Here is a 14,126-nt window from a genome sequence, read left to right on the forward strand (position 1 = left end):
TCCAGCTGACTAGAAGCTGGCTGACATTGTCCTGATTTTCAAAAAGGGCAGGAAGGAAGATTCTGGCAGCTACAGGTCTGTCAGTCTTACTTCAGTGCCTGGTAAAGTTATAGAGAAGATTATTCTGGAAGGTATAGAAAAAAATCTGGAGGACAATGCATCTGGTCACAGCCAGCACAGCTTCATGAGAGGAAGCTACTGCTTATAAAACATGATTTCCTTTTATGACAAAGTGCCCCACCTAGCTGATCAAGGGAAACCAGTTGATACAATATTTTTGAATATCAGTAAAGCTTTGGATACTGTCACAGGATCTTTCTGGACAAAATGTCCTGCACACAGCTGGATAAACACGTCATGGGATGATGTGGCTCACAGGTCAGGCACAGTTACAGTGAATGGTTACAGTGAATGGGGTGACATCAGACTGGGGCCCTGTCACTAGAGGGTTCCACTGGGCTCCATTCTTGGCCCTGTGCTCTTCAACATCTTCATAAATTACTTGGAGGCAGGAAAGGAAGGAATACGGAGCAAGTTCACAGACGATAGAGAACTGGGAGGAGCTGTTGAGTCCCTTGAGGGCAGAGAGAACCTGCAAAGAGACCTCAACAAGTCAGAGAGCTGGGCAACCACCAGCTGTATGAAGTTCAATAAGGGAAAGTGTCAGATTCTGTACCTGGGATGGGACAAAACTGGATGTATGGACAGGCTGGGGAATGAGATGCTGGAGAGCAGCACCCTGAATCCTGGTCCCTGGCAAGTTGAACCTGAGTCAGCAGTGCCCTGGCAGCCAGGAGGGCCAACTCTGTCCTGGGGGGCATCAGGCACAGCATCACCAGCCAGGCAAGGCAGGGGATTGTCCTGCTCTGCTCTGCACTGGGGTGCAGTTTTGGGTGACACAATGTAAAAAAGACACTGAGTTATTGGGGTGCATTCAAAGGAGTGTCATGAGGATGGTGAAGGGCCTTGTTGGGAAGCTGCATGAGGTCACTTGTTCTGTTCAGCCTGGAGAAGAGGAGACTGTGGGGACCTCATTGCAGCTACAACTCCCTCGTGAGGGGAAAAGGAGGGGCAGACTGATCTCGGTGGTGCCAGTGACAGGACCAAGGGAATGGATTGAAGTCATGTTAGGGGTGGTTTAGATTGGATATTAGGAAAAGGTTCTTCACCGGAGTGTGATTGAGCACTGGAACAGGCTCCCCAGGGAAGTGGTCACAGCACCAGCCTGACAGAGTTCAAGAAGCATTTGGACAATGCTGTCAGGCACATGGTGTGACTCTTTGGGGTGGTCCTGTGCAAGCCAGGAATTGGATTCAGTGATCTTTGTAGGTCCTTTCCAACTCAGCAGATTCTGTGATTCTGTAACTGCATGTAACCTCAGCTGATGAATGATAGCAAAAACCAGGGAGAGATAAAGAATGATGGAATGAAAGTGAGTCTTAGGTGTTGAGTAACCAGCCTAGTTTGGCTCATTCTCATGAAGTGGGGGTGGCGGCAGACTTTTTCATCTCAGTTTTTGGAAGTGCTGCAGAGGGCTTGAGACTGCAGGAGAGCTGGCAGTATTTTCATGGTTATTTTTCATTCCACTGGGTAGGAGGACTGTGTATGCTATTCTTTGTTTTTATGAAGTTAACTTACAATACAGAAATGTCAGTGCAGTTTAATTGGTTGCAGCTGAGACTCTGCAAACAGCAAGCATCTCATCTGAACTTCTTACTGGGAGCGTGGGTTTGATCAAATCACCTGCTGTCATCTTTATTCAGTTAAAAGTGGAACTTAAGGGAAGGCTTTGTGCTAGAAAGAAACTTCAACTGGTTTATTCCTGTACCCAAGGCACTGAAATGGCTTTGCTGGTTCTTCTGACAGATGCTTGTCCGACCCGCTTTTAAGGCTCTTCGGTCTTACAGACATGACAGCCTCCTTTGACAGTCTAGTCCAATCCTTCCTTGAGTTAACTGCATCTGAACTGGATTTTAAAGGAAAATACTGAAACTGCATGTATAGTTGATATATACTTGTATGTAAGTGTTTGACTATGTAAATGAAGTAAAGCTAGGATGATGTTCATCTAAATGTTTCTAAGAACACGAAGCAATTTCTTTGCTGCTGGAATAAATCAGATTGCTTTGTTCTTGGGTGTCACCTGAAATGTGGAAGACTACTATAAATCCTTTAATATATTGTACTCCATTTACAGGAAAGATTAAAGCTGAACAGGCTATTCAGCTGGATGCTGGGAGTGCTGAGAGTCACCAATGGTAAGTTTGAGAAAGTTTTTACAAAGTTGTGTACATTTATTAAGTTCAAGAAAAAAAAACCCAGTCTGACATCAGTTTCATAAATTAGTCATTACTATTTTTTCATAGTTTTATGAAATTCAACTATTACCAGTTGTTGCTAAGAATTACATTGAAATATTCTGTGAAGCATTTACTATAGCATGTGAAACAACTCAATAACCATACTTCAATAAGTGCCAAGAAATGTACATAAGAGTATTTGCTTAAGCCACTATTTTGTTTCTTAGAGAAGCCATAGTTTTCCATTTAGCTTCCCATTCAATAATTCACAAAATAAGGTCATTTGACCTTGAATTTTGTCCTTTCCTTTTCTTGTAATAGTCTAAATTGTGATAATTAAAAACAGATATAGAGGACTATGGAAATTTTAGTTAACTTCTCATTTTATGTTTTATCATACAGTTTTTCTCCAAGCGTGACTCTTAGTTTATTTTTGTAGACCTTGCCAGAACTAACAAACTTTGCAAATGTAAATATTTTTTTATCAAATCAACATTATCAGGTAAAAGATAATTCTGCTGAGTTCTAGCTGATAGTTCCTCACCTTAGTATTTTATTAGTAAATTTTACTGTGCTCCTGATTTCTTTTCTAATATTATTAGCTTTTCCTTTCCGTTTTGCTTTCTGCATTCTTCATTAATTTTCTTTGCACTTGTGGGATGGGATTTCACCTAAATTCTGCATATCTAAAACAAATACTTTTACACCAGACTCCTTTCACAATCTGAAGAAAGCAGCCACTTCTGGAGTGCAGTTCAGTGGAGTCAGTTTTGCTCATTTAGTCTTGCATGAGGGTGAGATGAATTTCTCCTGGGGCTCAGTTGACAACATCTCCATTGCCAACAAAGGGAGCACATGTCAGCTATCTCAGGTTTAGATACTTAATTAGACACAGACATTATCATTTAAGTAGGTAATTCTCTGTCTTGCTTTCTCTCTTTCTGAAAGCAATTTAAAGCCATTTCTGCTCTTTTTTTCACCACAGTCATGACCACTTCCTCAGAGTAACGCTGGTGTACTCCTCTCAGCTAGAACTGTGTGTGTAAACAACCACAAAATCACATTCAAGTATGAATCTTGCCTCTCCCTTCCTCCTCAGCCCACAAGACTGACAAAATATTCTAGTATAAATACAGCTTTACTGGCAGAAACGATGCTGATAAACCCTTACATATTGTGCAGGGAGATGTAGGTGGTCTGCTGGACTTCACATGTGAGATCCTGTCCTGGCAGGAACATCTAGCAGGGGAAGTTATGAGTGTAAGGAGATGTGTTCCAGAGGTTAGCTCAGAAAGCTGATTTGAGAGGTTTAAGAGGAAAATCTTACATTCTTTAAGCTACTGATTCTTGTAACAGGCAGTGGATTTCTGTATGGTTTGCAGTTTTCATCCTTCATCTATCTGGGTTGCAAGTGAACATGAGGTTTTTATCAATTATTGTTCAACTGATGTCTTTCTAGAGGTATAGATAGACATTATATATTAAAATAGTTCACTATCTTTTTTTTTTCTGAATATATTATCTGCTTGTCTTTATTTTCTGACATCTTTCTGACTTGCTGCATGATTTTTAAAGTGCGATGTAAGTGTAATGGTTGTGCCAATCTAACTGAGGCTCTAAATACTGGGCAGAGTGGACTTTCATGCTCCAGAGGGACATTGGTATGTTTTTGTTTAGCATAACAATAGCTGTTCAATCTGTGGTCCTAGTAGATATTTTTGTACTGTGCTGCTACTTAACCAGTTGGATTTGTTTTGTAACTTTTTTTTTTAATTGTTTTATTCTATTTTATTCTTTATAAAGTATTTTACACACATTTAATTGATTTCGTGTTTATTTCTGAGGTTTGAGGCCATTTGGGTTTGTAAATGCATCCCCTCATGGGTTAACATTTTATTTCAAAAGTGGTTTTTTGTTGTATGGGCTTTTTAAAATCATTAACTTAATTAACGAAATTACTGGAATATAAAATGGACCCAGCGCTAAACTTTGGCTGACACCCATAGTGATGCTCAGGTTCACATGAACCTGATTCTGCAGCCATCTCTACAGGTGATTTAATTTAAATATTTCCATGGTTATGTTTTGAGGAACATCAGGCAGGACAAAGTCAAAGGCCACATGAACAAGGTGTATCTCATTTCTTGCATTCCTCTTACCCGGCTTTTTTATTTTGCCAGAATTCTTCTTTTATCCTGTTTTTTCACGAAAATCTGGTATATTTTCATAAAAATCTGGTGTTAACTGTTTTGTATGCTTATGCACTTCCAGAATAATTTATCCTGTATTGTTTTCAGGGTAGGCTGGTTTGCCAGTAACACTTCTCCCTGGTAGCAGCTATGTTTGCCTTTTTGCTTGCTGTTGGGGCTTTCTGCATTACTCACAAGACTTCTGTAGTCAGCTCTGTGGTTTTTTTTTTTTGCCAGAATTTTTTTTTTTTCCTGGTTTTTTTTTTTTTTTTTTTTTTTTCATAAAAATCTGGTGTTAACTGTTTTGTATGCTTATGCACTTCCAGAATAATTTATCCTGTATTGTTTTCAGGTTAGGCTGGTTTGCCAGTAACACTTCTCCCTGGTAGCAGCTATGTTTGCCTTTTTGCTTGCTGTTGGGCACTTCCAGAATAATTTATCCTGTATTGTTTTCAGGTTAGGCTGGTTTGCCTGTAACTCTTCTTCTCCCTGATAGCAGCTGTGTTTGCCTTTTTGCTTGCTGTTGGAGCTTTCTGCATTACTCACAAGACTTCTGTAGTCAGCTCTGTGCCATATCTATATTGTTTGAGTCTGGTCTAATGCAAATTTTTCCAGTTTATCTAAACATTATTTCACATGATAATGCCCATGAACTAGAAATGAGACTTCAGGGAATCTTCCCTCTAAAAACTGTGCTCTCAAAGTTGTACACAAACAATATTTTATTTGAGGTTATAAATAGGAAAGACTGTGTATAACCAGATAATGGTGCAATACAATTAAGTTATGGATAAATAATATGTGAAAGTATTATGAAATCCATAGTTAATAAGAATATTTGTAAGAGAGAAAACAACATAAAAGAAAAAAAATAGAACAAATATTTATACAAGAAGATGCTAGGATCACTAGTGGATGGTCACAATCAGGGCAGTTCCCAGCTCCAGATGGACAGCTGGATGTTCTGTCTCTGTCATGTGTGCCTGCGTGTGAGCAAGGGCCTGCTCCTGCACTTATGGGGGATGGAGAGTTGAAAGGCAGCATGTGCCATTTGATGTGCCAGGGTATTTGTATGGCATGACAGATATCACACAGGACCTTTGGGGTCTCTACACTACCAGGCTATCATCCAGAAGTGGTGAGAAACCCTAGGGCATCTCCAGTGGCAGTAGGCACCTGTGTCCAGGCAGGGATCCTGTGAATTGAACAGGGTCTCTGCTGGCTGTAATAGGAGATTAGATACACAGATGAGAAGGTCAGCATGAGTGCAAGGTCAGTGTGAAAGCAATGCTGTCTCAGACCAAAATCCTTCCTTTTCATCTCACTGCCAACATAATGTTTTCTAAAGCTGTGAGGTAAATAATCCTAGCCTATGTAAGGTGAGCCCATCTGTTTGTTGCATGTAAGGCTATGTCAGTCTTTATCACCTATTGAAGACCAAGCTGGTTTTCTGACCTTGACTGAAGTTTTAGAAAGTTTTTGTCGATTTCTTACTAATTTCTGAGGGGGGTTTGGTATTTCCAATCAGCACAACTGAGGTTTTCACTCACGTTTGGTAAAGCTGCTGTGTTGTCCACTCATACATTATTTCTAGTCTTCTCTTAAACTGTTTAATATATTATGGCTTACTAAGTGAGTGAGGATTAAATGATAGCCTATTCTTTTCCTGGTCCTACCTTGCTCTCTACTTACAGTTAACCCTTGTGGAGCAGGTGGGATATAAGTGAGTAAGAAATTGAATTCAGCCTCATTGGTTTCATCTTTTGCCTTTATTTCCTCATTGCTAATTGTTCTGCACTTTCATTTCTGTTTTTTTTTTTCCTTCTGGTGTATTTATGGAAACCTCTTCTTATTGTCTTACCAATATCCCTATACTCTTGTTTTCATTTTTAGACTAAATTTCTTTTGGTTTTTAAGTTAGTTGAGAATTCCTCACTGGAGCTGAATTGATCTAAAAATATTCCCTGCTATGATTAAAGGGTCATTTGCAGTTGTGGTGTTGAATATTGTCTCTTATTAAATCTTCTAGAGAACTTTTTCTAATATTTAGAAATACTAGAAAAAGGCATTTCTTAAAGATTTATTTTTTTCCATTAAAAATGTACTCTGTGCCTGTCATGCAATGCTTAGGTCTATAGACCCGTTTGGAAGTTTCTTTTGGAAGCTTATCCCTGCTGCTAGAAAGCTCTATTTACCAAATAAACAAGTTCTTGTGACACCTTGACACACATAATTGTCCTAGTGTAGACAGAGTTATACAAGCAAAAACATCCCTTTTCTGGAGCAGGTATTTTTCTGTGTTGTGGAACTGCTGTAAGGTAGCTGCAAGACAGAGCACATTTTTTGTGTCCACTAATGGAATTTAGTGGAATGGTTCCATGAGCAAACTTGCTAATGTAGGCTTAGAGTTCAGCTGTATTGCCTTACTTTTGATATTTACTTCAGTTAAGAACAAAAAGATGCCATATATCCTCTTAGTGATATCACCTATATTTTTCTGTAAAATTGTATGATAAAATGATCAACACTCCAACTGTTCAGCTTACTGATTAGAATACTAACAGTATTCAGCCTCAAATTAAATTTGAGGAAACATATGCAGAACAAAGAAAGCTGAATATCTTGAAGTAGTCAGTCGGTTTTGGTAATGAATTGCAGCTGCAAATAATTTTCATATCTGAATCCAGATTTTTGAAAACATGTGATAATACTTAATCTCATAGTTGCCAATGAGATCAAAAACCTTCAGATTTTTTGAATGTTGACCTCTAAATAACGGAAGTAAATGGCAACACTGGAAAGGAAAAGCATAGCTTCATTATTTGTATGAAAGCCCTAAAGAAATACAGAGTAAATATTCTAAGTGATTTGTGGCTTTGTTCTGGCAGTGTCAATTTTTCAAGTTGTGGAGGAACTCACATGCAAAAGTTATCATCAGCCATTGCAGGTCCTCTTATTTTTTCCAAGCCTCAAACAGATTCATTTTGTGGGCCAGTGATTCCCAAAGGACAGCTGTGAATCCTTGCAGCTCATTTTGGATCATGGAGCATCTTTATCACCCAGATTTTAATTAGAAGTGCTGTGTGAACAATTTGGTGCTGCAGTTGCTTTATAGTTGTGCTGCTTTACAACTTTACAGTTACAGAAAACAAAATGTAGATGCATAAGAACAGTGCTTTTATTTAAAACTAAACAATCACTTTTAAATTCTTTTCAAAACCAGTGAATTTTTATATTTGTGGGAGGTTTGTTGCTGGTTTCACTTCATGAGTTTGGAGAAGAGATGTGGAAGGTTTCTCTGCTGTTGTGCAGATCCCCACACTTCCTTTTTTTTGAGGAGAACTTGTTACAGGCTTTGCAAAGAACAAAAAGGTTATTGTTATGGCAGATTCTCAGGACAATTACTTTAAAAGGTCATTCTTTGCATTGAGCTTTGGTTTGTTTGCCACAATTGAACTTAGTGCTGCTCTTGAGTTTGTGTTACTGTCTAGAACTCACCTGTTGGTGGGAGTCATACAGCACGTCTCATTTAGGTGCAAGTGAAGTTAGCAACTGAAAACCCAGTAGCTGTAAGTGAAGACCCTTTCTGAACACACCTCCCCCCAAGAGTTTGCTCTGTCATATATATGAGTGTTCATCAGAAGCACAGATATTTTCACAAACCCTGGGTTTTCCATGGAAGTGAGTTCCAGAGCTTAGGGATGGTCTCTCACTGGCAGGCAACACTACAGAAGAGTAGTACAGGTTGGTTCCATCTTGCACATGAATAATTAATGTCATTTGGGTATTTTGGTGATTTTACACAAACTTCTCACAAAAAAAGGTGAACATTCCATCTTAGTAATAGAATTCTAACAGATAATTTGTCAGGTTTGTAAGGCGTAATGGCATAAAAATAATTTTCCAGTGAAACTTCAAAATTTTGGCATATGTTGTAGGATATGGTTCATTCCATCTTAGTAATAGAATTCTAACAGATAATTTGTCAGGTTTGTAAGGTGTAATGGCATAAAAATAATTTTTCAGTGAAACAAAACTTCAGAATTTTGGCATATGTTGTAGGATATGGTCATACTTACCAAGAACTTTTAAAATTAAATCCTCAGCTGTTTCCAATGAAATGGTTGTTACCTGCTGCCCTTAATTATCCCTTATTTAAACTTAGATGAGGCAGATAACTTGCAAGTGACAAGCATCTGTTTCTATGATGCAGTCAGATTTTTCAGGAGTTGGTAGTTTGTACAGAAATACAAGGTTTCCAGCTAGTAGTTGCTTGCCCTGTATTTGATTCATGGAAAGACCAAAGAAATTTTACAGCAAAATTTGTTCTTAGTTATGTGTAATCTTAGTCAGTAATCTTTGAATTACGTAATTTTTTTAAAAATAATTGAAAATTTCAAATTCAGAAGCCATTTCTCAAAAGCTGTAGATTGTACTGAAGTAAGTGGATCAGTGAAACACTGCAGCATACTCATGCAAGTGCAAAGGAGGAAGGTTTGACATGTGAAAAGATCTGTTTACTACAAGCTTTGTTGCCAGAATGATCACAGAGGAAATAATTCTGACAACCTAATGATGCCTATTACATTTCTGTCAAGGAGAATTGTTGTGTTACTGTCTCTCTGTTATTTCACTCTGTTTCTACACTTGTGAAGACTATCCTGCTAATTTTTTCAAGATTGTATTTCCATCTGTAACAACTCTGTTATAAAAATAAAAGTTAAATTTCTGGAAACAGGAATTTAACACAGTTGTGGGTTTCGCAGCCTAAGGAATGCTGAACATGGCATCCACATGTTCTACTAGTGAACTTCTGTGGATACACATTAACAGCAGCATTTTCCCTTGATTTGGTATACTGCATGTGTTGCAATAAATAAACCCAGAATTCTTAATGTACTTACCTTTGAGGTTTTTTAAACCAAGTAGGGGTTTGTTTCTCATGTTTTTGCAAGTGTTACCTACACAAGTGTGTGCTACATCTGATATTTCCCTGGACCTCAGTTGCAATGCTCTGGTGAATTTTTAATATGAAAAGTGTATTTCTGCCAATTTCTGCAGTGTAGACTCAGTTATATTCCCAGAAAAAGGAAAGGGAAATTAAATCCCCATTAACAAAAAAAATCTCTGCAAATGAAAAATCACCTAAACACTTCACTTTGCACCTTGGCACATCTTACTTGGTGTGTTGGCAACTTAGACATTCTCAGGCACTGCTTCCATATCCCCATGAGGATGATCATATACCAATACAAACCAATACTTTACCTTTCATGGAAACTTTGTGTCAGATGGATTTTTGTAGATTAAATATCTTGATAGCAAAATGATACAATATGAAGTATGCAAAACTGGGATCTCAGGAAGGGCAATGCAATAGGGATCATAATCAATAAGTTCAGTTGCAAAATCTCCCCTACTTAGAAATTGGTATCTCCTTGAAATAATGTTGAAAAGAAATCCTGTGGCTCTCACTACATTGCAGAGAATGTCAGAATATACAAGTGGGTGAAACTGGTGAGTGAGGCAGTTGGGGGCCAAAATGTAAGATGACATGCACAGAACTGAGCTGTGCAGAGGTGGGGAGATGCAAGAACACATTTAGAACTGGAATGAAAATGAACTTTTTTTTCACTGGGCCTCTTGTGTGCTGCCCACGCATTAGCCTGTGCTCACACTACTTTACACGTTAAATATTTCTCAGATAAGGAGGAGGGAGTGAAAAACAGTTATGAAACACATGAATTAAACTTTGGTGGTGGTAAATATCACAAATTCTCCTCCCATTTGAAAAGTCTTGTGAGATACAATTTAAAAAATTGATGTTTTCCTTTCCTATTGGTACTGAGAAATGGAGATCTAGATTTCTAAATGTAACCTGTACCCACACATTTCCAAAGTCTATGTGACATAAGAAGTTTTTTTAGATTTGCGTATATAGGAGAGGAAGGAACAAGTCTGGAAAGGTGCATGTTGTTTCTGGTTTTGGCCATGTGAATTTTATCAGGGAAAAGATAAATAATGCTATATTTAAATGCCCTAGTGTGGCTTAATCTTCATTTGAGACTTCAAAATCTTTTCTGTAAATCTGTCTCATGTACATTCGCTGTGGATGACAAAGTCTTAAATGTAGGTATAATTTTTGATATTAGAACTCAAATTGGCTTGATAAAATCATTGGATCAACCTGCTTCTCTTTTTTTGGCAATAGGTAAGATGTGCCCCTTACAATTTTCCCTGTAATACTCATACCAGAAGGGAAGATGTTAATTCCCTTTGATCAGGACCTTCTGCATGATGGGTACATAGGTACTTGGCATCCATCTCTGTCAGCAAGAGTTTCTTGCAAGTCTGAGTTTCAGGACATCATTTCTAATGGAGGAACGTGTTGCTGACCTGTTATACTGAGTTTGTTGGATTGTGTTTATGCTCAATAAAGGTTTGTTAATTGTGGGGATCAATCATATGCTGCTACACTGTATTCAGTAATTTTTCTTTTGTCTGGGAATTACATTTTTTAATACCAACTGAAGTACTGTGTTGGTCTTGATGAGGTAATTATTGTTGTGTTTATCTGGATTAATGCATCTGGGGCTAGTTTTTTTACCCAGGAGTAACATCAGCTCAGCAAAGAGGTCATTCCTGGCAGCTCTTTGCTGATACGATTTCCTCTTTATTTTTGTCCGTGAAAGTTCTGTAAGCAGTACTCTGATATTCAGAGGGTGTGAGGGAGGTAATGGCTGTGCAGAGAACCAGTATCGCTTGCACTTCTAACAGATGTGCTTTTTACCCATTTCATTAGACATTTGCACGTTGTTGTATGTTCATCTTTTCAGTATTCCGCCTGTCACCACGAGATGGGGCAGGTGACCATGGAGCGCCGGGGCTGTAGAAAGAACGACAAAGAACCAGATGGAAGAGTTTCTAGTTACTCCCTGCCTCTTTTTCTTTGGTCATTTCCTTCACCATGAGAGTGGTGAGGCGCTGGAACAGCCTGCCCAGAGAATGGGCATCCCTGGAGGTGTTCAAGGCCAGGCTGGATGGGGCTTTGAGCAACCTGGTCTAGTGGAAGGGGTCCCTGCCTATGGGGGAAACTTGACCTTAAGGTCCCTTACAATATGGCTTTGAGCAACCTGGTCTAGTGGAAGGGGTCCCTGCCTATGGCAGGACAGTTGGAACTTGACCTTAAGGTCCCTTACAATACAGACATTCAGTGATTAACATTACCCTGTGCACCATTGAAAATAAAAGTTTACCTGGTGTTTTAAACTCTTTGAAAATTATTTAAAAAGTCTAAAAAATATTCTCAGGAAAGAAAGGACCTGGAGCTCTTTTTTTGTTTTGTTTGGGGGATTTTTTTTAGAAATGAAATGAATATCCAAAATGCCATAGAATTTCAAAAATTAAATAATTACTTTTTATCAATTGGCTGTCTAGTCCATTTCAAAAGTATAAAATTTAAAAAACCAAACCAAATTAAAAAAAAAATAAAGATATGAAAGACATTTTTATTTTTCCTTTGGAAAAATAAAGGGTAATTAAAGTTAGTAGGTTAGTTTACTTTTAATTCAGTGAAAATTTCATTGGGATTTCCCTCCCAAGAGATTTTAGCTGTAAGTAGAAGTTTTTCTTTGAACTAGTTTAAACTAAGGCCCTCTTTCTTGTCACGCACAGACAGGGAAATACTGCAAGATGCTGGATTAGCTTGTTCGCTTTTCATTGTTTTCTTTTGTAGCAGCAATCCGTTTAGCTATGGTATGCTGAGTTTATCTGATTAGCACTTAATGAGTGAAGGGAATAGGGGCAATGTTGCCTGAGTTACTTAACCCTAATAAAGTTTTCACTACCTCCCCCCTCTCTCTAAATACCTGAACTTTCCTCACCCCCACCCCTCGCTTTTTCCCTCAACTGCAGCTCGTTCCCATAGGAAATGCACTCGGGCTCCAGCTCTGTCAGCACTAGTGCTGCCATTAGCTGGATTTTGTCCAGTGCACATTGGTCACCACAAACACCCTGCTCAACAGTGTTTGACAGTCTGTCTGGAGCTCTTACAAGCTCAGCTGCTGTTCTGCTGGCTCCGTGCCTTACCTGGGAATATTTACTAACCAAAACACTACAGACCAAAACAACCTGTAGCATGAGCATTTCTGACTTAAAACCATTAGGTATAACTGTAAGCAATAAAATAATTTCTTGGGTTGTGTTACCAATGACATTTTAATGAGGACTCACTGGAGCTTGAATAATTACATTAGATAAAGAAATTCAAGAAAGCTGATGTTTAATAGTGCTTACAAACTGTGTGTGTCATGCAGATTGTGGTTGTGTTACCATAATTAACTCAATAAGCTTCTTGCATAACACATGTTTTCCTCTGGACTTCAACTTGATTTCCTTCTTTTAGGATTAATTTTTATTTTTGCTTGGTGTTGCATTGTAAAATATTTGATAAAAAAGTGAAATTCTGAAAAATATTAGAAAAAATAATCTACATGAGTTTTTGCTGCTTAACTATTTCTTTGGTGGTTCTTTTTGTTTTATACAGAGATGCAAAGTTGTCTTAATACCAATGAAAATATGTCCAAGGAAACTGTGATTGATATTTTTGCAAGAGATTCCTTATGCATAGAGGTTCTATAACTGTTGAAGAAATAAGAAGAAAGCAATAGAAATTTAGGTGGAGTGTCAATAATAGTGCTGCTTAAGAGATCTGAATCTAGGTTTTCCTCTGAAAATATTTTCACTTATAACTGCTTAACAATACAAATATTTTATAGAAGTTATCTCACATTTCTTTTACCAGTGTCTCCAATATATGATAATCATAGTAATAATAATAGAAACAATAAATGGTCTTAGCAATAGACATCTAGCAATAGCAGTAGTGATCCTGTTGGAGCAGAATGCATGTGTATGTTTTCAAATTTTAACGACACTAGAAGAATGTCAGAAGTGCAGGAGTGCACTGGGGTATTTGAGAAAGGTGGAAGGCAACTGTGAATGTTTCTGAGGTGTGTACAGCTTCCTGCTGGGCACACCCCAAGCATTTGCCTTCCTGGGTGAGTTTCTGCAGCTGGTGGTGCTCACGTTCCCAGTGAAGCGCAGAGCACAATGTGTCAAGGTAAACTACTGTCAATAGCAGAGCCAGTCTGGAAGTGTTGCACTCTGAAATAAATGGCTGAAATTTTGGGGGAGAAATCTGTTTTTTCACTTAACTGACAACCCAAACAGTGTCGTTTAAAGTTCTCCTTGTTTCCATTGTTTTGTTTTGGTTTGTGTTTTTGTCTGTTCCTCAATATTTATAGCTCATGCCAAACTTCCATCCAGCCATTGAGAATGGAAAAAAAAGATGTAAATGTGTGTATTAGGTATTGAAATATTTTGTAATTTGATTCAAAGGTTTATTTAAATCACAAAAAGTATGTGTGTGTGTTTTTCTTTTCCCCTCTCAGGTTTGCAATTATGTGTGGCTATATGTCTCAGTTTGAAAGTGTACAAAACAAAATCAGGAATGGTTATCTCTTTAAGGTATGTTTTCGTAGGATTTGGGGTTGGTTTTTTTAAGCTATTCCTTTAAGTTATTTCCTTATATAGTGTCAAAGATAGATTTTTCCAACACAGTAATTCTGCCTCACAG

General features: G+C 38.1%; 1 protein-coding gene across 4 annotated transcripts in view; it reads left to right on the top strand.

The window, feature by feature from the left end:
- Positions 1-14,126, top strand: part of RMDN2 (regulator of microtubule dynamics 2) — a 54,771-nt gene that overhangs the window by 18,497 nt on the left and 22,148 nt on the right. For all 4 annotated transcript variants that reach the window (XM_039718949.1, XM_039718950.1, XM_039718951.1 and 1 more), the window contains 2 exons: positions 2,198-2,258; positions 13,942-14,017. In XM_039718949.1, the coding sequence (XP_039574883.1) occupies positions 2,198-2,258; positions 13,942-14,017 (137 nt within the window). The remainder of the gene's footprint in view (positions 1-2,197; positions 2,259-13,941; positions 14,018-14,126) is intronic.

This window comes from Passer montanus, unplaced genomic scaffold (assembly GCF_014805655.1).
Source record: "Passer montanus isolate IOZ18808 unplaced genomic scaffold, ASM1480565v1 scaffold40, whole genome shotgun sequence".
Lineage (NCBI taxonomy): Eukaryota > Metazoa > Chordata > Aves > Passeriformes > Passeridae > Passer > Passer montanus.